The sequence below is a fragment of the Anolis sagrei genome, chromosome 4, assembly GCF_037176765.1.
Source record: "Anolis sagrei isolate rAnoSag1 chromosome 4, rAnoSag1.mat, whole genome shotgun sequence".
NCBI classification, from domain to species: Eukaryota; Metazoa; Chordata; class Lepidosauria; order Squamata; family Dactyloidae; genus Anolis; species Anolis sagrei.
Window position 1 is genome coordinate 109,191,109 of NC_090024.1, and position 26,769 is coordinate 109,217,877.

Here is a 26,769-nt window from a genome sequence, read left to right on the forward strand (position 1 = left end):
ACCTAACACCAATAGAGAATAATTTTTGTTTCTGGAGAACAGTATTGGGATTTTTCACACTTTATTGGGGCTACTCCCCAACACTGTGGCTATCTTACAACAATCTCTTTTTTATCCAGAATAAAACTGACCACTATTCTCTCTAAAAAAAATAATCCAGGAATTGCTTTTGCTCATGCTTGTGGAATAATATAATATAGAGTGGGTGTGTTTTCTTTACCCAGAAACACGCTTCATGTATGCTACTGTTTCTTCTCATTTTGTTTGAGAAGAGGCAGACAGGAAATCCCAGATGGCTTGTGCGGGTGGATACCTGTATTCACAAGTGGGGACATAGCCTCTAGCTATGTGCAATGAAGCAGCCTCGATGGACTGTGCTTCTTTGCCTTATAATAAAAACCTTTTGAACACACTGTCTAAAGCAGCACCAGACAACACTCTACTGTGTCTTTTATGTTTGTTTTTTTATTTATATACTTACCTTTTTTCATTGCCTTTCCCCAAGAGTGACGAAGCTCATAATATTCAAAATTAGCATAATCAGCTGTATATGAACTTGAGGAAAAATAGCTAGGCCCAGCTCTGTTTCACTCTATAGCTGATTGCATAGATAATCTTCACTTCAAAGTATGTGTCCACAGTTTCTCTAAATGGTGGGATACGGCATGTGTGCCCTTAAAATTAATAAAAAGAAAGCAATTAATGAGAGGGACACAGCAGGGGAAGATTTAATAAGCACAAATCCAACCATTTTGCATTGTTCCTCAATGCAAAATGGCTGGATTTCGCAAAACGGTAAAATGCTGGAAGTGTACAGGTTTCGTAGCGGTTTGTAAAAACAAAAAAAGATCAAAAGATTCCATACATGTCCAGACATGCCCAGGTTACTTCCAAGCATGGCCAGCATGCTGCAAGAGATATGCTGGAGACAGAGTGACATTTACTTACTTACTTACTTACTTACTTTCTTACTTACCTTTCTCAAGGCAGTTTATATTGTTGTTTATTGTTCATTCATTCAGTTATTTCCGACTCTTCGTGACCTCATGGACCAGCCCACGCCAGAGCTCCCTGTCGGCCGTCACCACCCCCAGCTCTTTCAAGGTCAATCCAGTCACTTCAAGGATGCCATCCATCCATCTTGCCCTTGGTCGGCCCCACTTCCTTTTTCCCTTCCATTTTCCCCAGCATTGTTGTCTTCTCTAAGCTTTCCTTTCTTCTCATGATGTGGCCAAAGTGTTTCATCTTGATCTCTACTATCCTTCCCTCCAATGAGTTTACAACATACTAATGGCAAAAATTCAATGCCAACATACAGTACACAAAGAAATCATAATACCTAATTACTACATATAACTATGAACTTAAAATCAATTAAAACAAACATAAGACATTCTGTATATACTCGAGTATAAGTCTAGTTTTTCAGTCCTTTTTTTAGGCTGAAAAAGTCTCCCTCGGCTTATACTTGAATCAAGGTTTTTTTTTATTTTACTCTATTATTATTATTATTATTATTATTATTATTATTATTATTATATCACAATCATTTTACTCTATTATTATTAATACATTTATTATTTTATTCTTTATTATTGTTATTATTACATTTATTATTTTACTCTATTATTGTTATTACATTAATCATTTTACTCTATTATTATTATTACATTTATTATTTTATTCTTTATTTCTCTTATTATTACATTTATTATTTTACTCTATTATTATTGGGAGGATATGTAAACACATTTACACTGAAGAAGGTTAGAATAATGCTTTAATCAGAGGACAGTCTTATTTATTCAAAAACATTTAACCTACCGATGCCTCAATTAATGCAATTTTATTGGTATCTATTTTTATTTTGGAATTTTCCAGTAGCTACTGCACTTCCACCCTCGGCTTATACTCGAGTCAATCCATTTTCCCAGTTTTTTGTTGTAAAATGAGGTGCCTCGGCTTATATTCGGGTCGGCTTATACTCAAGTATATACGATACATAAAATTTAAACATTCAGACAAATGTTTAGGTTGACAGCATGTGAAGTCAAAAGTGCCAAATTGCCTCATTCTTTTGGGATTCAAACACCAAATGTAGCAGAGATTGTACTATTTATGGGTAGAACTTAACAGCCATCACTACAATAAGGCTTCAATGTGGATAAGTCAATAGGTCTGCCATATTTTCACATCCCAACCAGGCCCGTAGCCAGAATTTTGATTCGGGGGGGGGGGGGGCTGGGTCTGAGTGAAAGAGGGCCCACCCTAGCAAACTGAGTGAAAGAGGGCCTACCCTAGCAAACCGTATCGTTACCCCAATACCCCCATACATATGAGATATATTGAGCATGGTGATCAGATCATGATATGAATAAACATAAGTTTAAATAATGTACCAGTAAGGCCTTTTCACAGACCACCATGAGAATTTCGGGGGGGGGCGGCTTTGGGGGCTTCAGCCCGGCTACATGCCCGATCCCAACCCTCCCAACACCAAACTGGAAAGTTTCTTCTAAAACATATCTGAGGATTTGATGGCAGACCTCAGGGCTAGATGAACTAGTAAGCAAAATAGGCATATGCTTAGGACGTCAAGGGAAGTTTTCCACTGCTGGATTCACCATGGACCGTAGACTGCAAAGCCACAAAAGATACAACTGAACCAGGTCCTACAAAAAGCATCTCCCACAATAAAAGACTTGGCAATTGGGAAAAGTAAGGGAAAACTTTTCAAATATAAGCCAACAAGATACAAAAGTTGTTTCTATCTTACTGTTGGTTTTTTGTTTCATTTTGGAAAATTAAATTTTATTTTATGGTTTATTATTGTTTATATTTTGAATTAAATATATTTGGGGGCACCAAATCCATTTAAGTTCTTAGGGCAGTGGTTCTCAACCTGGGGTCCTCAGATGTTTTTGGCCTTCAACTCCCAGAAATCCTAACAGCTGGAAAACTGGCTGGAATTTCTAGGAGTTGTAGGCCAAAAACATCTGGGGACCCCAGGTTGAGAACAACTGGCTTAGGGCCTCTAAGGGTGTTAATTCAGCCCCAGCAGACCTGCCAGTCATTTGCTCTTGCCACCATTTCAGCCCTATAGGGAGGATGTTATTTTTGCTACTAAACTGTTTTCCTAAAAAGTGCCCACATTTAGGTGGGAAGAAGATCCCCAAATGCTAACCCTTTATCAGGGTGGAAGGGGCCTAGGGAACCTCCTTGGTGTGAACTGCAAGTATATAAGTATAGTGTGAAGACTGAGGGAAGTCATAGTCCCACCCTCTTCTGCTTTGGTCAGAATTCCATCACCTGGAATAACACTGAGTCCAGATCTAGACACTGCGATTCAAGAAGGATATTGACAAGCTAGGATATGTCCAAAGAAGAGTGACCAAAATGATCAAAGGTTTGAAAGCCAAGCCCTATAAGGAATGATTGGGAAATCTAGGTATGAGAAAAGAAGGTTGAGAGGAGATATGATTGCCATTTTAAAATATTTGAAAGGAAGTCATAAGGAAGAGGGAGCAGGGTAATTTTCTGCTGCCCTGAAGACTGGGATCAGGAACAATGGGTTCAAATTACAGGAAAGAAGATTCCACCTAAACATTAGGAAGAACTTCCTGATTGTAAGAGATGTTTAACAGTGAAACTCCCTGCCTTGGAGTTTGGTGGAAGCTCCTTCTCTGGAGGCTTCTAAACTGGATGGTAATATATCAGGAATGCTTTGATTGTGCTATTCCTGCCTGGCAGGGGGTTGGACTGGTCAGCCCATGTGGTCTCTTCCAACTCTACGGTTCTATATATTTCCTTAACATATATCCCAAAGATGAAGCTGTGTTAGCCTTTCATAGCAAAAACAATCCAAAGCCCTGTAGCACTTGATGGACTAACAATGACTGTTATGGTTCCAATCTTTCAGTTACCAGGAACAGTCTGGCCACCTCATCACAAGAGGGTGAGTAGAGAATGGCCCCTCTTAAAGCTTCAGCAGTACCGTTTTGTGTTCTGACTCCCCATCACATTCACACATGGAAACTTAACTGCTGGCAATACATACCTCTTACCTTCATCATAAGGTCAGTATTACTGTTTTCTTTATAATCAGAAGAAATAATATCAAAAAGCCAAGAGATCCCTTGCCCTGCCCAAAGCCCCTTACATTAAAAGAGACTGACCACTTCTTTCCATGGGATCCTATTGTTCTGCCTCAAGCCCCATAAGGTACAAGAGAAAGTGATCCAGGCTAAAACCATTGCTTTCCATGGGATCGTATGATTCTGCACCAAACTCCATAGGATACAAGGAATGGGTAATGAAACAAGACAGGAAACTTTTTATGGTTCCCATCACACCTGTTTTTCAGTTGTAAACATAGGAAGGCATAGGTAGGTACCTCTCTTTCATAATAGCCCAGATAGCTACCTCTACTTCGAAAAGTCTTACTATAGGCCATAGCGACGCATGGCAGGGCACAGCTAGTAATCTATATAAATAAAAAATTAATGTTCGTTTGTGGGATTAGCAGAACTCAAAAACCACTGGACAAATTGACACCAAATTTGGACACAAAACACCTATCTGGCCAATGAGTGACCATCACTCATAAAAACACTGAAAAGCACAGCAGAAGGGATTTAAAAAACAAAAAACACCAAAAAATTACAACGCATGTGCAAAACCAAATTTATATACACAAACACACACATATACACACATATATGCATACACGGATCTGTATGCATATTATTTTTACAATACAATAAGCCTTTATTGGCATACTCTTTGCCATGTTATGCCAATAAAGGCTTATTGTATTGTAAAAATAATATGCATACACACACACAAAACACATACACAGAAAGGGGGAAGGAAGGTAGGAGGGAAAGGAGGGAAGAAGAAGAGAAAGAAGGAAAGAAAGAAAGAGAAGGAAGGAAGGAGGGAGAAAAAGAGGGAAAGAAGGAGGGAAGGAGAGAAAGAAGGAAAGAAAGAAAGATGGAGAAGGAAGGAAGGAGAGAAGGGAGAGAAAGAGGGAGAGAAGGAGGGAAGGAGAGAAAGAAAGGTAGAGAAGTAAGGAAGGAGGGAGAGAAGGGGGAAGAAGGAGGGAAGAAGGGAAAGAAGGAAAGAAAGAAGGGTAGAGAAGGAAGGAAGGAAGGAAGGAAGGAAGGAAGGAAGGAAGGAAGGAAGGAAGGGGAGAGGAGGGAGAGAAAGAGGGAAAGAAGGAGGGAAGGTTTGCCACGGCAACGTATGGCCGGTACAGCTAGTATAGAAATAATAATAATAATAATAATAATAATAATAATCTATATAAATAAAAATGTAATGTTTGTTTGTGGGATTAACAGAAATCAAAAACCACAGGACGAATTGACACCAAATTTGGACACAAGATACCTAACAACCCAATGTATGTCCTTCACTCAAAAAAAAATGATTTTGTCATTTGGGAGTTGTAGTTGCTGGGATTTATAGTTCACCTACAATCAAAGATCATTCTGAAACCCCACCAACGATGGAATTGAACCAAACTTGGCACACAGTTCTCCCATGACCAACAGAAAATACTGGAAAGGTTTGGTGGGCAGTGACCTTTGGTTTTGGAGTTGTAATTCACCTACATCCAGAGATCATGTGGACTCAAACAATGATGGATCTGGACCAAACTCTACACAAATACTCAATATGCCCAAATGTGAACACTGGTGGAGTTTGGGAAAAATAGAATCTTGACATTTGGGAGTGGTATTTGCTGGGATTTATAGTTCACCTACACTCACAGAGCATTCTGAACCCCACCAACGATAGAACTGGGCCAAACCTCCCACACAGAACCCCCATGTGCCACAGCAACGCGTGACAGGGGATGGCTAGTCTATATAAATAAAAATATAATGTTAATTTGTGGGATTAACATAACTCAAAAACCACTGGACGAATTGACACCAAATTTGGACACAATGCACCTATCAAGGCAATGAGTGACCATCATTCATAAACACACTGAAAAACATAGCAGTAGGGATTTTAAAAGCCAAAAATAACACCAAAAAAATTACAACGCATGTGCAAAACCAAATTTATATACACAAACACACACATATATGCATACACACACACAAAACACATACACAGAAAGGGGGAAGGAGGGAAGGAAGGAGGGAAGAAGAGAAGGAAGGAAAGAAAGAAAGAAAGAGAAGGAAGGAAGGAGAAAAGGAGGGAGAGAAAGAGGGAAAGAAAGAGGAAAGGAGAGAAAGAAGGAAAGAAAGATAGAGAAGGAAGGAAGGAGAGGAGGGAAGGAGAGAAAGAAGGAAAGAAAGAAAGAGAAGGAAAGAGGGAGAAAAATAGGGAAAGAAGGAGGGAAGGAAAGAAAGATGGGTAGAGAAGGAAGGAAGGAAGGAAGGAAGGAGAAAAGGAGGGAGAGAAAGAGGGAAAGAAAGAGGAAAGGAAAGAAGGAAAGAAAGATAGAGAAGGAAGGAAGGAGAGGAGGGAAGGAGAGAAAGAAGGAAAGAAAGAAAGAGAAGGAGGGAGAAAAATAGGGAAAGAAGGAGGGAAGGAAAGAAAGACGGGTAAAGAAGGAAGGAAGGAAGGAAGGAAGGAGAAAAGGAGGGAAAGAGGGAAAGAAAGAGGAAAGGAGAGAAAGAAGGAAAGAAAGATAGAGAAGGAAGGAAGGAGAGGAGGGAAGGAGAGAAAGAAGGAAAGAAAGAAAGAGAAGGAAGGAGAAAAATAGGGAAAGAAGGAGGGAAGGAAAGAAAGACGGGTAAAGAAGGAAGGAAGGAAGGAGAAAAGGAGGGAGATAAAGAGGGAAAGAAAGAGGAAAGGAGAGAAAGAAGGAAAGAAAGAAAGAGAAGGAAGGAGGGAGAAAAATAGGGAAAGAAGGAGGGAAGGAAAGAAAGACGGGTAGAGAAGGAAGGAAGGAAGGAAGGAAGGGGAGAGGAGGGAGAGAAAGAGGGAAAGAATGAGGGAAGGAGAGAAAGAAGGAAAGAAAGATAGAGAAGGAAGGAAGGAGAGGAGGGAAGGAGAGAAAGAAGGAAAGAAAGAAAGAGAAGGAAGGAGGGAGAAAAATAGGGAAAGAAGGAGGGAAGGAAAAAAGAGGGGTAAAGAAGGAAGGAAGGAAGGAGAAAAGGAGGGAGAGAAAGAGGGAAAGAAAGAGGAAAGGAGAGAAAGAAGGAAAGAAAGATAGAGAAGGAAGGAAGGAGAGGAGGGAAGGAGAGAAAGAAGGAAAGAAAGAAAGAGAAGGAGGGAGAAAAATAGGGAAAGAAGGAGGGAAGGAAAGAAAGACGGGTAGAGAAGGAAGGAAGGAAGGAAGGAAGGGAGAGGAGGGAGAGAAAGAGGGAAAGAAAGAGGAAAGGAGAGAAAGAAGAAAGATAGAGAAGGAAGGAAGGAGAGGAGGAGAGAAAGAAGGAAAGAAAGAAAGAGAAAGAAGGAGGGAGAAAAATAGGGAAAGAAGGAGGGAAGGAAAGAAAGATGGGTAGAGAAGGAAGGAAGGAAGGAAGGGAGAGGAGGGAGAGAAAGAGGGAAAGAAAGAGGGAAGGAGAGAAAGAAGGAAAGAAAGAAAGAAAGAAAGAAAGAGAAGGAAGGAAGGAGAAAAATAGGGAAAGAAGGAGGGAAGGAAAGAAAGACGGGTAGAGAAGGAAGGAAGGGGAGAGGAGGGAGAGAAAGAGGGAAAGGAGGGAAGGTTTGCCACAGCAACGCGTGGCGGGTACAGCTAGTATAGAAATAATAATAATAATAATAATAATAATAATAATAATAATAGCCATAGAGCCATGCAAGATTATCCTTTCCAAGGGCATCTCTCTCCCTTCTTTTCCCGGTGGATTGCTTTATGAGGTGATGAAAGGCCCCCCTTCCTCCTCCCCCCCCCCCCCCCCGTCCGACAACGGGATCAGTGTGCGAGGAAAACAGATGATCCATGAGCATAGAGAGCCAGCATGCGCGCGCTGCCACAACACGCATGCGCAAATTTGCATTCTCTAATTATATCAGGAGGCGCCATCCAATTTGGCTTGAAAGACCAACAAAGGCGTCACTTTTTTTTTTGTTTGTTTGTTTCTAAATGACCCAAACGCACACATTTCTCTCTTCTTCCCATTTCAAGGTGGGCTGCGGGTCATAGTGAGGCGGGGGAAATACCCAGACACAGACAGAGAAAGGCAAGCGCCATATCTCTGAGCCGAACCACCCACCTCATCTTCAGAGCAGCCAATAGGGACGCAGTTCGCCGGCACGTGAGCTCTGGCGGCTGTCCCCGCCCCCTTTTTGCGCGTGCGGGGCGGGAGGCGGGGCTTCCTCCCGGGCTAGCTCCTCCCCCTCGTCCCTGCGAATGTCAGATCCGCCGCAGAAGAGCCGGCGAGGCTGTCCGAGGTGGGGGGCTCTCTCCTGAGGAACGAGAAGAGCAGGGACCACCTCGGACTCTTCCGGGGAAAGAGGTGGAAGCAAGGCCCTACTGCGGAACAAAGGGAGGAGGAGATGGAGGCCGTGTAGAGACCCCACAAAAGGACCTCAGGGTTGCATTTGGGGGGGAGGGGCTTGCTCAAGGTTATCTTCAGGAATGGTTGGAATGGAAGCAACGTTGAAGAGAGGCGTCTGAGAAGGGAAGGAAGGAAACCCCCCCTTTCCTCAGGCGTGGGCGGAGGGACAGGTAGCTAGCAGTGGGCGGACCACTTCCCTCCCTTCCTTCCTTCCTTCTTTCTTCCCTCCTTTCACCATGGCGACGCTGCTCCGCAAGATCGGCCTCATCCGCCTCCACAACCGCGACACTGAGGATCCCAAGCATCACCACCACCACCGAGGCAGCAGCAGCCAGCAAGGATCTTCCTTGCGGGGCAAAAGCAACCAGAAGAACCACCGGCAAGGCTGCGCCAGCCCCAGCAAGGAGAGCCACTGCAGCACCAGCCGGGGCAACAGCCCCGCACGCCACAAGCCCAAGAAGGAGCTGGCCAAGAAGAAGGAGAAGAAGGGCCCTCCGCCGCTGCAAGGCGACACCACCAAGGAGGCGGGCCCAGAGCAGCAGCAGCAGCAACAACCACCACCATCGGGGCCCCTTCCTCCCCCTCCTCCCCCCTCCTCCTCCTCTTCCTCTTCCGTGGTCCCGGCCAGCCGCCAAGCGCACTGCACGCAGGTCCGGACCCGCCGCCTGATGAAGGAGCTGCAGGACATCGCCCGCCTCAGCGACCGCTTCATCTCGGTGGAGCTGGTGGACGAGAGCCTCTTCGACTGGAACGTCAAGCTGCACCAGGTGGACAAGGACTCGGTGCTGTGGCAGGACATGAAGGAGACCGGCACCGAGTACATCCTGCTCAACCTCACCTTCCCGGACAACTTCCCCTTCGCGCCGCCCTTCATGCGCGTCCTCAGCCCCCGCCTCGAGAACGGCTACGTCCTGGACGGAGGCGCCATCTGCATGGAGCTCCTCACCCCCCGAGGGTGGTCCTCCGCCTACACCGTCGAGGCCGTCATGCGCCAGTTCGCCGCCAGCCTCGTCAAGGGACAGGTAAGGGGGTCGCCACGCCACCTAGTGGCTGATTCAGGCGTTTACAGGAATCTCCCCTGCAGTGTTGACACTGCACTCTGCAGGAGATACCCTATATACTCGTGGGTAGGTTTTCCTAACGCCACCTAGTGGCTGTTTGAGGCATTTACAGGAATCTCACCTGCAGTGTTTACATTGGACTCTGTTGAAGATACCTTATATACTTGTGAGTAGGTTTTCCCAACGCCACCTAGTGGCTGTTTCAGGCATTTACAGGAAACTCCCTTGCAGTGTTGACACTGGACTCTACAGGAGATACTGTATATACTCGTGGGTAGGTTTTCCCAACGCCACCTACTAGCTGTTTAAGGAATCTCCCCTGCAGTGTTTACACTGGACTCTGCAGGAGATACCGTATATACTCATGGGTAGGTTTTCCCAACGCCCCCTAGTAGCTGTTTAAGGAATCTCCCCTGCAGTGTTTACACTGAACTCTGCAGGAGATACCATATATCAGTGGTTCTCAACCTGGGGTCCCCAGATGTTTTTAGCCTTCAATTCCCAGAAATCCTAGCCAGTTTACCAGCTGTTAGGATTTCTGGGAGTTGAAGGCCAAAAACATCTGGGGACCCCAGGTTGAGAACCACTGCCATATATATTGGTGGGTAGGTTTTACCAACGCCACCTAGTGGCTGTTTAAGGCATTTACCGGAATCTCCCCTGCAGTTTTTTCACTGCACTCTTCTGTAGATACCTTATATAATCATGGGAAGATTTTACTAACGCCACCTAGTGGCTGTTTAAGGTATTTACAGGAATCTCACCTGCAATGTTTACACTGGATTCCGCAAAAGATACCGTATATACTCGGTAGGTTTTCCCAACGCCACCTAGTGGCTGTTTAAGGCATTTACAGGAATCTCACCTGCAATGTTTACACTGGATTCCGCAAAAGATACCGTATATACTCGGTAGGTTTTCCCAACGCCACCTAGTGGCTGTTTAAGGCATTTACTGGAATCTCACCTGCAATGTTTACACTGGATTCCGCAAAAGATACCGTATATACTCGGTAGGTTTTCCCAATGCCACCTAGTGGCTGTTTGAGGCATTTACAGAAATCTGCTCTGCAGTGTTTACACTGGACTCTGCTGAAGATACAATATATACTCGTGGGTAGGTTTTCCCAATGCCACCTAGTGGCTGTTTAAGGTATTTACCGGAATGTCCCCTGCAATGTTTACACTGGACTCTTCTGTAGATACCATATATATTTATGGGAATATTTTCACAATGCCACCTAGTGGCCGTTTAAGGCATTTACCGGAATCTCCCCTGCAGTGTTTACACTGGACTCTGCGGAAGATATTGTATATACTCGTGGGTAGGCTTCCCCAACACCACCTAGTGGCTGTTTGAGGCATTTACTGGAATCTCCCTGCAGTGTTTACACCGGACTCTGTGGAAGATACCGTATATACTCATGGGTAGGCTTTCCCAACACCACCTAGTGGCTGTTTAAGGCATTCACCGGAAGCTCCCCTGCAGTGTTTACACTGGATTCTGCAGGAGATACCCTATTTACTCACGGGAAGGTTTTCCCAACGCCACCTAGTGGCTGTTTAAGGCATTTAAAGGAATCTACCCTGACTGTTTACACTGGATTCTGCAGGAGATAACCTATATACTCATGGGAAGGGTTTCCCAATGCCACCTAGTAGCTGTTTTGGGCATTTACAGAAATCTCCCCTGCAGTGTTATTATTATTATTATTATTATTTCACAGTTTTGTATACCGAGCTTCTCAACCTCGTTGAGGGACTCAGCCCGGTTTACAGCCATAAAAACATATACATTCATTAAAATATCATATATCACAAATTACACATCAACTTTAAAATACACTAAATATAAAACTAGAGTAGTCAGTCGTCCTATTAAGATGGATCTATATCCACTTCCATCCAGAGTCCTATGGTGTTGTCTCATTCCTCGAAGGCCTGACTCCACAGCCACGTTTACACTGGATTCTGCAGGAGATACCCTATATACTCAAGGGAAGGTTTTCCCAACAACACCTAGTGGCCCTTTAAGGCATTTACAGGAATCTGCCCTTACTGTTTACACTGGACACTGTTGAAGATACCTTATATGAGAACGTTTTCCCAATGCCACCTAGTGGCTGTTTCAGGCATTTACAGGAATCTGCCCTTTCGTGTTTACATTAGGTGACCTGACCGTTTACACTAGACTGCAGAAGATACAATATAAACTAATGGAAAGGTTTTCCCAATGCCACCTAGTGGCTGTTTCAAGCATTTACAGGAATCTGTCCTGACCGTTTACATTGGACTCTGTGGAAGATACAATATAAACTAATGGGAAGGTTTTCCCAATGCCACCTAGTGACTGTTTCTGGCATTAAATGGAAATCTGCCCCACAGTGTTTACACTGGACTTTGCAGAAGATACAGTATATACTCATGGGAAGGTTTTCTCAACACCATCTAGTGGCTGTTTAAGGCATTTACAAGAATATCCCCTGCACTGTTTACACTGGATTCTGCAAAAGATACCCACTATGCCAAGCATGGGCAAACTTTGGCCCTTCAGGTGTTTTAGACTTCAGCTCCCACAATTCCTAACAGCCTATATCTGTTATATACTCATGGGAAGGGTTTCCCAATGCCACCTAGTGCTGTTTCAGGCATTTACAAGAATCCGCCCTGCAGTGTTTACGCTGGATTCTACAGGAGATACCCTATATACTCATGGGAAGGTTTTAGCAATGCCACCTAGTGGCTGTTTAAGGCATTTACAAGAATCTGCCCTGACTGTTTACACTGGACTCCGCAGAAGATACTTTATACCAGTGATTCTCAACCTGTGGGACCTCAGGTGTGCACCAGTTACGCCCATACCTTGGAAATTCTGACTTGGCCATGGTGGTCCACTCTCTTCTTACATCCTGAATAGACTACTGTAATGCACTCTATGTGGGGTTGCCCTTAAAGACTGTTTGGAAGCTTGAATAGTCTTAATGGGTGGTAGCCAAATTGCTTACTGGAGCAACATTCAGGGAGCATACCACCCCCCTGTTACGTCAGCTCCACTGGCTGCCAGCCTGCTACTGAGCACAATTCAAACTGCTGGCTTTAGCTTATAAAACCCTAAGTGGTTCTGGGCCAGCCTATCTGTTGGAACATATCTCCCTCTTTGACCCACCTCAGAGGTTAAGCTTGTTGGGTGAGGCCCTGTTCTTGGTCCCACCGCCCTCGCAAGCGCAACTGATGGGGATGAAAGATAAGGCTTTCTCAGTGGTGGCCCCTTAGCTATGGAACTTCCTCCCCGGTGAAATCAGAGCAGCCCCCTCCATCCTGTCTTTCAGGGAAAGAAACTTAAGACATGGTTATGGGACCAAGCATTTCAGCAGTAACTACAGCAGTACAATAATTGAGAACTCTTAAAGTGACAGACTAATTGACCCTTTCTGGACTACAATTTTGAACTTGCATGATTTTAATTACTGTTTTGATCATTTGTTTTATTGCCATTTTAATTGTAATTGTTATTTTTGAAATTTGTTTGTTGGGCATCAAATTGCTGCCAGTTGTGAGGCTGCACTGAGTCCCCTTCGGGGTGAAAAGGGCGGGGTACAAGTACAGGAAATAAATAAATAAATTCAACCTGAACATTAGGAAGAACTTCCTGCCTGTGAGAGCTGTTCAGCAGTGGAACTCTCTGCCCTGGAGTGCAGTGGAGGCTCCTTCTTTGGAGGCTTCTAAACAGAGGCTGGATGGCCATCTGTCAGCAGTGCTTTTCCTGCTTCTTGGCAGGGGGTTGGACTGGATGGCCACGAGGTCTCTTCCAACTCTATGATTCTATGATTCTACATGATTCTATTACTCTATGAATCATAGAGTAGTAGAGTTGGAAGAGACCATATGGGCCTGCTCAGAGCCATGACTTCTTTGATTCAATCTATTCATCTGTAATGCAGTCTTCCTTTATTTCCAACTGCCTTTTACCATACCAAGAATTATTATTGTCTTTTCATAAAATCATAGATTCTTAGAATGATAGAGTTGGAAGAGACCACATAGGCCATCTAGTCCAACCCCCTGCCATGCAGGAAAAACACAATCAAAACACCCTAGACAGATGGCCATCCAGCCTCTGTTTAAAAGCTACCAAGGCAGGAGCTTCCATCACACTCCTAAAGCAGAGAGTTCCACTGCTGAACAGCTCTTATGGTCAGGAAGTTCTTCCTAAAGTTCAGGTGGAATCTCCTTTCCTGTGATTTAGACTCATTGCTCCCAATTCTAGTCTCCAAGCCTGTTGCCTCTTCCTTATGACGCCCTTTCACATATTTATACATGGCTACCATGTTTCCACTCAAACTTCTCTTCTGCAGGCTAAACATACCCTGCTCTTTAAGACGCTCCTCATAGGAATTCATGGTCTCCAGACCTTTGATCATTTTAGTCACCTTCCTCTGGACACTTTTCAGCTTGTCAATGTCTCTTTTAAACTGTGATGCCCAGAACTGGACAAACTATTCCAGGTGAGGTCTGACCAAAGCAGAATACAAAGCACCATGACTTCCCTCGATCTTGACCAGTGGTTCCCAACCTTTGGTCTTCCAGGTGTTTTGGACTTCAGCTCCCACAATTCCTAACAGCTGGTAAGCTGGCTAGGATTTCTGGGAGTTGAAGTCCAAAACACCTGAAGGACCAAAGATTGGGAACCACTGGTCTAGACACAATATTCCTTTTGATGCAGCCCAAAATCCCTTTGGCTTTTTTTAGCTCCTGCATCGCACTGTTGGCTCATGTTCAACTTGTTGTCCACAAAGACTTGAAGACCTTTCTCACATGGACTGTTATCGAGCCAGACATCACCCATCTTGTATTTTTGCGTTTCATTTTGTCCTATCTAAGTGTAGGATCTTACATTTGTCCTTGTTGAATTTAATTTTTAGCTTTGGCCCAGATCTCTAATCCGTTTAGGGTCATTTTGAATTCTGATCCTGTCCTCTGAAGTATTAGCTATCCCTCCTAATTTGGTGTCGTCTGCAAACTTGATAAGTATGCCCTCTAAACCTTCATCTAAGTCATTCATAACATTGTTGAACAGTACTGGGCCCAGGCCCAAACCCTATAGCATTCCACTAATTACTTCTTTCCTGCATGAAGAGGAAGCATTGGTCAAGCACCCTTTGAGTTCGTTCACTTAACCAATTACAGGTCCACCTACTTCCTTACAAGGAAAACCAGCTGTAGACAAGATAATAATAATAATAATAATAATAATAATAATAATAATAATAATCTTTATTTATACCCCGCCACCATCTCCCCAACAGGGACTCGGAGTGGCTTACATGGGGCCAAGCCCAAACAACAAACTACAATATAACAGTACAAATTGCAATAAAATAAACAACATAACATTAAAATGTAAAACATCAAAACATCTAAAACAATATACACAGAACATAGGAACCAAACAAAGTTCAATGTATTGTTAAAGGCTTTCACAGTCAGAATCACTGGGGTGTTGCTGTGAGGTTTCCGGACTGTGTGGCCATCTTCTAGCAACATTTTCTCCTAACATTTCACCTACAATGCCATTGCTGTTGCCCGTTTTTGGTCAAAAGATATTTAGCCGCCTGCGCTCCTTCTATTTTTATCAGTTTTATACTAAATTATGCAATGTTTTTGATACGAAAGAAATCAACCTACAACTGTGGCAGAGGAACCTCTAAAGGTGCCAGCCACAGATGCAGGCGAAACGTCAGGAGAAAAAGCTTCAAGGACATGGCCATTACAGCCTGGAAACCACACAATGCCCCAAAATCAGCCTGTTTAGCAAATGTTCAAAATGCTGGTTTGTTGTTTGTGTGTTTTTGATTGTGCTGTGACCTACCTCGAGCCGTGGGGAGAGGTGGGTAAGAAATATTATTATTATTATTATTATTATTATTATTATTATTATTAAATTATTCTTATGTTTAAAAAAGGTACTGTTTCATTATCTGGGAGGAGGCCAAAAGGGAATTCTAGAGAGAGAAGAATAGTCTTATTTTATTTACATGTTGAGTGGGGTTTGAAGGAGTAAAAACCATTTCCCCCTGTTTTCCTGTTATTCAGCCCCCATTCATGTCGCAGTCATAGAAACAACGCTAGTTTATGAAATGGGAAGTGGGCAGAGGGAGTAACCAGCAAAAATGTGGAAAATTGTTTTCTTCCTTCAGCTCCCTCCCCCGCATAAAATGGACTATCTTTCTCTGTCTAGGCTCCCTTTTGGAGTCCTCTGGATAATGGTACAATACCAGAAACCCTATATAGGCTTATTTGCATGGGGAGTTGTGTGGTTTCCGGGCTGTATGGCTGTTTTCTAGCAGCATTTTTTCCCCTACATATGACTTGGCAAGCTTTCTGGCTGCACAACTACAAACCCATATTTGACTTGTGACACACTACATTAAGGATTTGTCCCACATCATAGGAAAAAAAAAGAGTAAGCTTAAACTCAACCCCGAGGACAAACTGATTATCTTTGATGCGATTTCCCTATTCATCATGGATCCCATCGCAGATATCATGGCACTCATTAACCAGAATTTCCCAAAAGACATCACGGCACTGTTTCTACATTGCCTCACCACAAGCTACTTCCAGTAGGATAATGAATTCTATGAACGGCAAGATGGGGTAGTCATGTAAGGAGAAAATGGTGCTAGAACATAGCCATACAGCCTGGAAGATATACAACACCCCAGTAATTCCCACAGTGAAAGTCTTCAACAACATTATCTGCATGTTTATTTTTTTTAAATGTAAGTGTCTATTTATAAAGACGTTTACATGCTGCTTTGAGCACCTCCTCCGTAAGTGCCCTCAAAGTGGTTTGTAACAATAGCACAAAATACAAGAAAAAAGGAGACTGTAGAAGCAAAAGCTAATACAAATGACAGACAAATTAAACCCACTGAAAACCTGGCAAAATATAGATTGTCTTCGTTACTCATATAAGAAAATCAAACACTTGAAAGTATTAACTGTGGTGAGCATTACAGTGATTGAAAGCAGAGGTGGTTACATTGCAAATCTCGAGGCATAGTTATACTGTTATGGATCTGTGTTAGAAACAGAATATATTTATTTATTCATTTGTTTGTTTATTTATTTATTTGCTACATTTGTATACCGCCCCTCTCAGCCCGCAGGTGACTCGAGGCGGTTCACAAGGCGACAATTCAATGCCAACCACATCATTAAAACATTTAAAAGCATTAACATATCAATTAAGACCATAACAATTTTAAAAAAACACATCATTTAATGCTTTTTCTCTCCACAAAGGAGACTCAAAGTGGCTTACATTTAAGTCATTTTAATACAGTTTTAAATCTACAAATATGCAAACATTAAAACAGAGTTAAACGTCAATGGTATTAAAAGATTTAGTTAAAATCCATGGCAACCCTGACTTGATCTTTAAAACCTTCTTTAAAAGCTTGCCTGAATAAAAAGGTTTCAGCCTACCGTTGGAAGGACAGCAGATAGTTGGACTATTCTGGCTTCCCTGGCAGGGAGTTCCAGAGTTGTTGGGCTGCCACCGAGAAGGCCCACTCTCTCGTTCTCACAAACTGAGGTTGTGGCATAGGTGAGACCAAGAAAAGTGCTTTTATACCTATTTTATATACCTGGGCCACATAAACATGGCGAGGGAAGAAAGGGGTCAAGGCAGGCATGTAGGCGGGGGGGGGGGGGGGAGGGGCTTGAGGGGCTTGAGTCCCATCCCCCCCGAAATTCTCATGGTAGTTCGCGAAAAGGCCTTACTGGTGCATTATTTAAACTGTTATGTTTATTCATATCATGATCTGATCACCATACTCAATATATCCCATATGCATGGGGGTATTGAGGTAATGATACAAAAGGTTTGCTAGGCTAGACCCTCTTTCACTCAGATTCAGCCCCCCCCCCCGAAACTCAGCCCCCCCAACCCCCCCTGAACCCCCCCCCCCCCCCCCGAAACGAAATCCTGGCTATGGGCCTGGGTCAAGGGGTCGCAAATGGAAAAAGTTAAAAAGCCCTGGGCTAGAAGATATCAGGAGTGACTTTTCTGAGCCTCAACTACACTGAACTTTAGGCTCAGATCCAACCATACCGGATGCAGCCTCCTCTGATTAGAGGACTTTCCCACACCTCTTGTTTGACCAGCTTTCCTGGGGTCCAGCTACACTGCAGAATGAATGCAATTTGACACCACTTTAAGTGCCATTAGTGCTATGGAATCATGGGAGTTGTACTTTTACCAGATCTCTAGCCTTCTCTCCTGGTACCTCACCAAACTACAGCTCCCATGGTTCCCTGATATTGAGCCACCACAGTTCAAGTGGTGTGAAAGTGAATTCAGTCTACAGCAGATATCCTCAAACTCTGGCTGTTTGGGCCTCCAACTCCCAGAATTCCTGACTATTGAATATGTTGGCTAGAGTTTTTGGTAGTTGGAGACCCAAACAGCTGGAGGACCCAGTTTGAGGATCTCTAGTCTACAGTGTAGATGCATCCCAAGTCTGTAATAAATGCAACAAAGGGAGCCACTCTTGCCCCTTTCTGCTGGGTTATGTGAGATGTTGTTAAACCTTGATACTGAGAATTTGGTCCATGTGAAATCTCAGAGGCTTGGCCAGATCTATTGCCTCCACACAACGGAATAGTCTAAACCAGTGGTTCTCAACCTGGGGTCCCCAGATGTTTTTGGCCTTCAACTCCCAGAAATCCTAACAGCTGGTAAACTGGCTGGGATTTCTGGGAGTTGTAGGCCAAAAACATCTGGGGACCCCAGGATGAGAACCACTGGTCTAAACTATTTTTCTACATTGCATTATTTAATTTTTATTTATTTATTTTGGACATTTGTACCCCATTGTATCTCAACCTCCGCAGAGGGACTCAGAATGGTCTTCAGCCAGTTATCCAATTGGCTGAAGACTTGGAAACACATGACATAGGAGATATATCTATGGTCAGATTTTCCAGTTACATCCTCCCAGTACCACCACCACAAAAAGTATATCCCAAATTTGGGATCGGATTAGAACAACACCATTGATCCAAGCAAATGTGAAGCCACCTACACCTGTTCTTATCATTTTAAATAGTACATAAATTATTATCCTGCCCTTTCTTCAAATATCTCTGTCCTGTGTTGTGTGCGTTAATACTAAATTGCTTTTACTCAATTGATTGAGTTGCATTACCTTTGAGATGTGTCTTAGGATCTACAAATAAATAAATAAATAAATAAATAGGGGTACAAATAAAGTTAATAATAATAATAATAATAATAATAATAATAATACAGCAAAGTCACAAAGGATGCAAGGCCACATCTCTTGGCTCATCTTGAAGACTCACATGCTTTGTTGCAGTGTTACAGATAATTCTAGGCAACATGCTGTTTCATTAGTCCTTACAACACTACTTTTGCACCCCATGGGGTATGCCCATTTTCCAAAATGGGGTATTTATTTCATTTCTATGCCATCTTTCTTGCCAAAAATGGGCCTTAGGACTTCTACCAATATCATGAATAAAACAAGTTTCAAATATTGAGAGAGCAAACAATTTTAGAAGAGGGATTTTAATAGAAATATTGAGCTTTTAAAAGCAAATATTTTCCTTTTATAAAGGCCCTTCTTTAGCAATCCATCTCAGCCAACTCAGGCCTACCCGATTGCCTGGCAGGTGAAGGGAAGAGGACATCCTAGTCTGCTTTGGAAAGGATAGCAATAGCCTTCCAAGGAGACCCCTCAATGGGGCAGCAAGACAGGCACTTTTTGTGATCTGTAGAGGGAAGATTGTTGACAGTTTCTTGGGGCTCTTGAAGAGGAAGGATTTTTTGCAGTGATGAGGGAGGTTATTGTGGTCCATAAATCTTTGCAGAAATTGAATAAAGATAAATTTTGTTTTACTATAGTATGTGAAGTGGGAAGGAGTTTTCCTAGTTTGAGCAGGGTCCACAGAAATGGACACAGATCTTTCAAAAGTGCGGTTGGGGTAAAGTGGCCATGCTTTCTGGATTCTTTTTAGAGCTGTGGATTATTGACAGCACACTAATCTGTGAAATACAGACAGAGCAAAGATTTTATAAAATATTAAATAGTATAGAAGGAATATAGAGGCTTATTATTCTCCCTCCCAAGTCACTAGAATTTAAGAGTGATCCAATAAAGTATTGACTATTGGCAGCAATATTTCCTCATGGAACAATCAATATGTTCAGTTCCTTGCTACAAGATATAAGAAAAGCAACTACAAGTAGCAGAGCACCTGATGAACCAACCTGGACACAGCATATTATTTGAGAACACAGAAATGCTGGACCACTCTCACAACCACCATGTCAGACTACACAGAGAAGCCATTGAAATCCACAAGCATGTGGAAGAAAGGAAGAAACCATGAAAATGAACAAAATCTGGTTACAAGTATTTAAAAAACTCAACAATTACAACAGCAAAACAAGAGAGTAAACAATCAGGCACATCAAATCACTCTCAACAAAAGATTCCCCCCAGGCACTTCCAAGCCATTGCTATTCAAGGTGGTCAGTTGAAACATTCACACCTAACTCCAGCAGACAAAAGTCCTTTGTCCCACCCTGGTCATTCCACAGATATATAAACCCATTTTCCTACTTCCAACAGACCTCACTACCTCTGAGGATGCTTGCCATAGATGCAAGCGAAAGGTCAGGAGAGAAAATGCCTCTAGAACATGGCCATATAGCCCGGAAAAACCTACAACAACCCAGCAACTACAAGTGATGGATATGTGAAGACAGACAGACAGACAGACTGACAGACAAACAGATAGATATTCACAGGGACCATGCATATGAGTGGCTAAGAGGCAGCATCAGCAGATGCTGTGAACAATATTACTAGTAATGGTTAATGTGGACAGTTGACTAGTTAAATGTATTGTCGAAGGCTTTCATGGCTGGAATCACTGGGTTGTTGTAGGTTTTCTCGGGCTATATGGCCATGTTCTAGAGGCATTCTCTTCTGATGTTTCGTCTGCATCTGTGGCAAGCATCCTCAGAGGTTGTGAGGTCAAAAGTAACTAGTTGACTAGTTCCTTTTGGAGACACCGTTCCATTTTAGAGATACAGTAGATCAGTTTGTATATTCTATAATGGCTTCAATTCTGGCATTGTGTGTGTGTGTGTGTGTGTGCTGTAGTATTGAGACATTATGAAATGAAGCCTATGACTTAAAGGAGGCCATCTATATCTTCACTTAAAATCATGTAAATAAAATGAACAGAGAAAGGATAAAAATTATGTACAAATTCAACACCCTGTTTAATTTATGGAGACAGTAGCAAACTTGTGAACCTAAGACATGTATGCCTAGAGTGTCTGCTTCTGCCCCAACTCCACGCTACTCATTCCAACCCTGCCTATTGCCTTCTGTTCCCAGAGTCACGATTTCAGAGATAACTCCATTGTTATATATATTTATCTAAAGTTGTGCACATCTGTCCTAAATATCCATTGTTGCAGTCTAAATCCTATTCATATTTGCTCAGATATCTTCAGTGGACTTACACCCAAGTAAGTTGACAAAGAATTCCAGCCAGTATCACATGTGCGTTCAAAATGGAGATAGTAGCATTTAAATTATCTCTTTGTTTTCTCTGTTAAAAATGTTGGTATGGAGTGAAGAATATAGGAAGTAAATTGATTCTCCCCACACAGATATTTTTAAGATGCACAAATTGATGTGTCTCTATGAGATATCAATTCTTTTCAGAGAATGACATGGAGATCTGAATGGGGCTTATGTCCCTTCCTCACTTGTAAATGTAAGCTTAGATGAGTTTATGCTGTCTTAAAGTAGAATTTTACACCTTCTTTAACACTAAGCTTTCCACCCATATTTCCAGGGCTGCCTTTAAACAAAGTAGGCGTAAGGAAACTGTGGGATGTTTTTAAAAACATTTTTTCTGCTTTCCAAATAGTAATATCAGCAAGTGGACAATGCAGATGACAACTTTAGGGATTTGAGGCACAAGCCAAAGAAATCCTATCCTGCATTTTGGGATGAGCCCTCAAGTTGACTCCAGCATATGGTGATTGTCATGTGGGGGTTTTTTGGAAGAATTTACTAAGAGGAGGTTGACGTTGCCGTCTTCTAAGACTGTTGCTTGCCCAAAATCACTCAATGGGTTTCCCTGGCTAAGCAGGGATTTGATTATCCTGGAGTCATAGTCCAAATATTCCAACCACTTACTTACTTAGGCGATCCCTCGTTTTCCGAGGAAGATTGTCTTCCAGTGTTTTTGTGGGTCTATATGTGGCCGTGGTGCCCTATTCTTGCTCTGCATCTTCTTCCGCAGTGAGGGCATTGGTTTCCAGGTGGAAGGCAGTCTCGGTCGGGGTTGGCTTGACGCGCCTTCCTCTTGGCACGCTTCTCCCTTTCGCCCTCTATTCGTGCCTCTTCAAATTCTGCAGCACTGCTGGTCACAGCTGACCTCCAGCTGGAGCAGTCAAGGGCCAGGGCTTCCCATTCTCAGTGTCTATGCCAGAGTTTTTAAGGTTGGCTTTGAGCCCATCTTTAAATCTCTTTTCCTGTCCTCCAACATTACGTTTTCTGTTCCTGAGTTCAGAGTAGAGCAACTGCTTTGGGAGACGGTGGTCGGGCATCCGAACAACGTGGCCGGTCCAGTGGAGTTGATGGCGGAGGACCATCGCTTCAATGCTGGTGGTCTTTGCTTCTTCCAGCATGCTGACGTTTGTCTGCCTGTCTTCCCAAGAGATTTGCAGGATTTTCCGGAGGCAGCGCTGATGGTATCGTTCCAGGAGTTGCATGTGACATCTGTAGACAGTCCACATCTCAAAGGCATATAGCAAGGTTGGGAGGATAATAGCTCTATAAACAAGCACCTTGGTATCCCTACAGATGTCCCAGTCCTCAAACACTCTCTGCTTCATTCGGAAAAATGCTGCGCTCGCAGAGCTCAGACGGTGTTGTATTTCGGTGTCAATCAGGCCTGTAGCGAGGGGGTGGTTTTAGGGGTTCAAACCCACCCCCCCCCGAAATGTTTCAGTTTTTTTAAAAAAACTGGTTTACTCATGAATTTTAACTGGTTAACCAAATCCCCATGCTGCTAAGTCTATGAGATGCAAAATATTAAGAGTCCCTCCAGAACTGTAAGCACTATCTCAAGCAAATATTGACAATTTATTCACACTGTCATTACTTGCAGCCTTAGCCGATGTAGTGAAGCAACCAAGTTGCGGGGGGGGGGGTGTTGAATGCTCTCATTAAGGAGGCCAGACTTGGTGGAGGTGGTTGACAGGGGCGGAGCTGCAGGCTATTGAAGGCTGCTCTGCCCACTGCTGTGCTCTTAGCTTCAGTGTGAGCTAGGAGGCAGGTTTCAACCCCCCCCCCCCCCAATTTTCAACCCTCCCCAAAATGTTCACCCCCCCCCCCCACCCCCGAAATTGTCAACCCTCCCCGAAATTTTTTTCTGGCTACGGCCCTGATGTCAATGTTGACTTTGGTGGAGAGGTGGCTGCCAAGGTAGCGGAAATGATCAACATTTTCTAATGTTACACCATGGCATTGGAGAGGGGTTGGCTGGTGTCTGCTGGAACACTACCACTAAAACACGCTCGGCTCTCTATCCTGCACCAACCCTAATAAAATAAATATCCCATTCCTTTCAGTAGGCGGGGAGTTTTTTGATATGTTGTGCTCATTGAACTGAATCTGGAGTAGATCTATTGAAACACTTGACAAGTTTCCATTCACTTAACAGGTCTACTTTTGCTAAAAGTAATAATTGTATCTGCAAGACCTGAGCAGGGCTGTTGGTGTTGGGGTGACTTGGAGGTCTTTAATTCATTGGATTGCCATAAGTCAAAGTCGATTTGACCGCAGTCAACGACAGGATTTAGCTCTCTGCTTGCCAATAACACCAGTATAATGCTTGCAAAAGCTATTACACAACTTTCACCTCCTATTTACAAGATGGATATAAATAGATAGCTTATGACAAATATTTCTGGATTAAAAAAAATTAAATGGGATTTTGAGGCTTTAATTATGGAACTTTTTCTTTTTAAAAAAAGCATGGTTAAAATACTGGCAAAATGTGAATATAATCTCGTAAAGGTGAATCAATGTCCTTCTCTTAAATAACATTGAGTTCAAAACTGCTCTTCAATGTAAAAAAATACTCTTAGGAAAAGTTATTTTGAAAGTAGAATGACAACAAATATGAAAGTCAGTTTGCATTTGAAAATTATAAACATTTACCATTGTGTAGAGGTTTTGAGGTCATACTAGAGTACTCAGCAGGTCCCTCTGAGAAATGTGAAATGTTTTTGGAACATAAAGTTTAGTGCCTGCTCTCTTTGTTTACATGTTGAACATACTTTCATTTGTATCCCATTGTGTCAATCATTAAGATGGTTTACAATATATTGCAATAATGCCCCACAAAACTCAAACAGGAATCTCAAGGGTTTGACAAATGTGTCGCCCTTCCATGTTGCAGTCAACTAGTAGTTGGAAACGGATGGTTTTTCTGACATCAAGAAGAGAAATTCGTTCTCTTACTACTGAATGGGTCCAGATTATTTTCCCACTAGCCCTGATTTTATTTGAGGGGTAGTATGCCGGGGGTACAGCTTCGCTTTTGCCCATTCCTGGCCAGTGGATCAGCTGGATGTTGCCATCATGTTGCTTTTGAGGCCTCCAGTATCAGTTCGAACAAAAAGGTCACTCAAATGAATTTGTATTTATGGTGATATGTGTTGATAATTAAAATGAGAAACTACATAAACTTTGCATAAACTATAATTGCCCTCTAAAGTATAGTTTATTTCCTAGAACCAGTCAAAATTCCTACTACATGGCTGCTTGACACTTAATAGATAGTTTCCTATTAACATGTAACATGTAACTTGTAACATTTTGAAAAATTAGGGAAAGTAGCAGCATCCTGTTCAGTGGAGACCTAATATAATGATTTGAGTATCATTTGGACTGTGACTTGGGAAGAATCATAGTTGGAAGAGATCTCATAGGCCATCCAGTCCAACCCCCTGCCAAGAAGCAGGAAAATCACATTCAAAGCATCCCCGACAGATGGTCATCAGCCTCTGCTTAAAAACCTCCAAAAAAGGAGTCTCCACCACACTCCGGGGGAGAGATTTCCACTGCTGAACCACTCTCACAATTAGAAAGTTCTTCCTAATGTTCAAGTGGAATCTACTTTCCTGTAATTTGAACCATTGTTCTGCATCCTAGTCTCCAGGGCTCCTGCCTCCCTATGACTTCCCCTCATATATTTATACATGGCCACCATGTCTCCTCTCAGCCTTCTCTTCTGCAGGCTAAACATGCCCAGCTCTTTAAACCATTCCTTATAGGGCTTGTTCTCCAAACCCTTGATCATTTTAGTTGCCCTCCTCTGGACACACTCTATCTTGTCAACATCTCCTTTAAACTGCGGTAACCAGAATTGGACACAGTATTCCAGGTATGGCAGAACAGATGGTTAGCATGACTTCCCTTGCTCTAGTCCCTAGACTCCTAAGAGTCCTAATTTGAATCCCTATTCAGCCTTGGAAAGTCCCTGGGTGACCCTGGGCAAGTCACACTCTTTTAGCCTCCGAGGAAGGCAATGGCAACCCCTCTCTAAACAAATCTTGCCAGGAAAACCCTTAATAAGGTTGCCTTAGGTCATCATAAGTCTGAAACAGATATAAGGCACATAACATCAATCCTGTTCAGTAGTTGTATGATCATAAGGTGGGCTTACTATCTTGCAGTTGATGAGGGTTTGTGTTTATGTCTGTCAATCTTAAAAGCCTACCTTTTCAGTCTAGCCACACCCCAACTGAAATGTTTCCAAAACACTATGGATAGAGGTATTAAATGATGACTGCAGTTCACTGTCACAATTATTTAACACAGTTGTTTAATTCACTGTCAGAGTTATTTAACATTTATTTAACTGTGACACCTTTTATTTCATCAGTCCCTATATCAGGAGAATAATGGCATAAAACTAAAAGGAGAAAAATAAAAACTTAAGAGTTGTGCACCTGTAACTGATTTCTATTAATGGCCCCTATATCTTCATGTCACTAGTGCCACTGTTTTGTTTTTTTAAAGCCCTCCAAAGCCTATTTTACTGAACAGCAGCCACTGTGAGTAACAATGGTCTGTTTTCCTCTTGATCAGGGTGCAGCATATTGACATTTCCACTCCCTCCTTTATATACCCTTTTGCAAAGCTTTCAGTTGAGACATAGCCAGGTGGAAATGGTGGGATTGAGGGAAGAATAATGAGACATAACTATGACAATGGAGCTCTGTCATCATAGTTACATCTGTTGATATCACACACAAATTAGCAATGTAATCTTCACAGTCTAAATACTAGATTTAGTTTTCACTAATATTTTTAAATATTTAAATTAGCTGCTTAGTCCATGTTATAGGTAAAGGTAAAGGTTTCCCCCTGACATTAAGTCCAGTCGTGTCCAACTCTTGGAGTGGGTGCTCATCTCCATTTCTAAGCCGAAGAGCGGGCGTTGTCTGTAGACACCTCCTAGGTCATGTGGCCGGCACGACTGTAAGGAGTGCCATTACTTTCCCGCCGGAGCAGTACCTATTGATCTACTCAAATTTGCATGTTTTCAAACTGCTAGGTTGGCAGAAGCTGGGGCTAACAGCGGGTGCTCACGCCGCTCCCTGGATTTGAACATGCAACCTTTCGGTCCATGTTATAGTGGATCCTAAATACCCATGCAATCTTGGAATTGAAGTAGGGTCAGTCCTGGTTAATAATTGAATACCAATATTTCAGGAGAAGGAACTGGCAAAACCACCTCTGGATATTGCTTGCTGAAGAAAACCCTATGAAATTTAGGGGTCGCCATATGTAAGCAAGCAACTTGAAGCCACATCCATTTCTCAGAGATCTATTTCTATATCTATCAATATCTTAGGTAGTATTTAAATGTAGAAGAAAGGGGCCAACTATATTATTGTTTCAAATCAAATTTCCAGGTGATGGTTAATCCCTTTCCTTTCCTAAGGCTCATTTTCTGTTATTTGTATGAATCCACATTTCTTGCTTTAAACCATCAGCAGACATTTTAAATGTTCATTGTTTACCAACATATAGTTAAATTTTCTTTTGCTCAGTTGGTCCAAAGCAATTTGATGGGGGGGGGGGATCCCTGCTCACAAAATGGACA

The 26,769-nt window shown here is 42.7% G+C and overlaps 1 protein-coding gene across 1 annotated transcript in view; it reads left to right on the top strand.

Moving 5' to 3' along the window:
* The first annotated feature begins 8,280 nt into the window (after window positions 1-8,280).
* Window positions 8,281-26,769, top strand: part of UBE2QL1 (ubiquitin conjugating enzyme E2 QL1) — a 59,556-nt gene continuing 41,067 nt past the window's right edge. Inside the window, exon 1 of the mRNA XM_060774603.2 lies at window positions 8,281-9,490. Coding sequence (XP_060630586.2) covers window positions 8,705-9,490 — 786 coding nt within the window. The 5' untranslated portion in view covers window positions 8,281-8,704. The remainder of the gene's footprint in view (window positions 9,491-26,769) is intronic.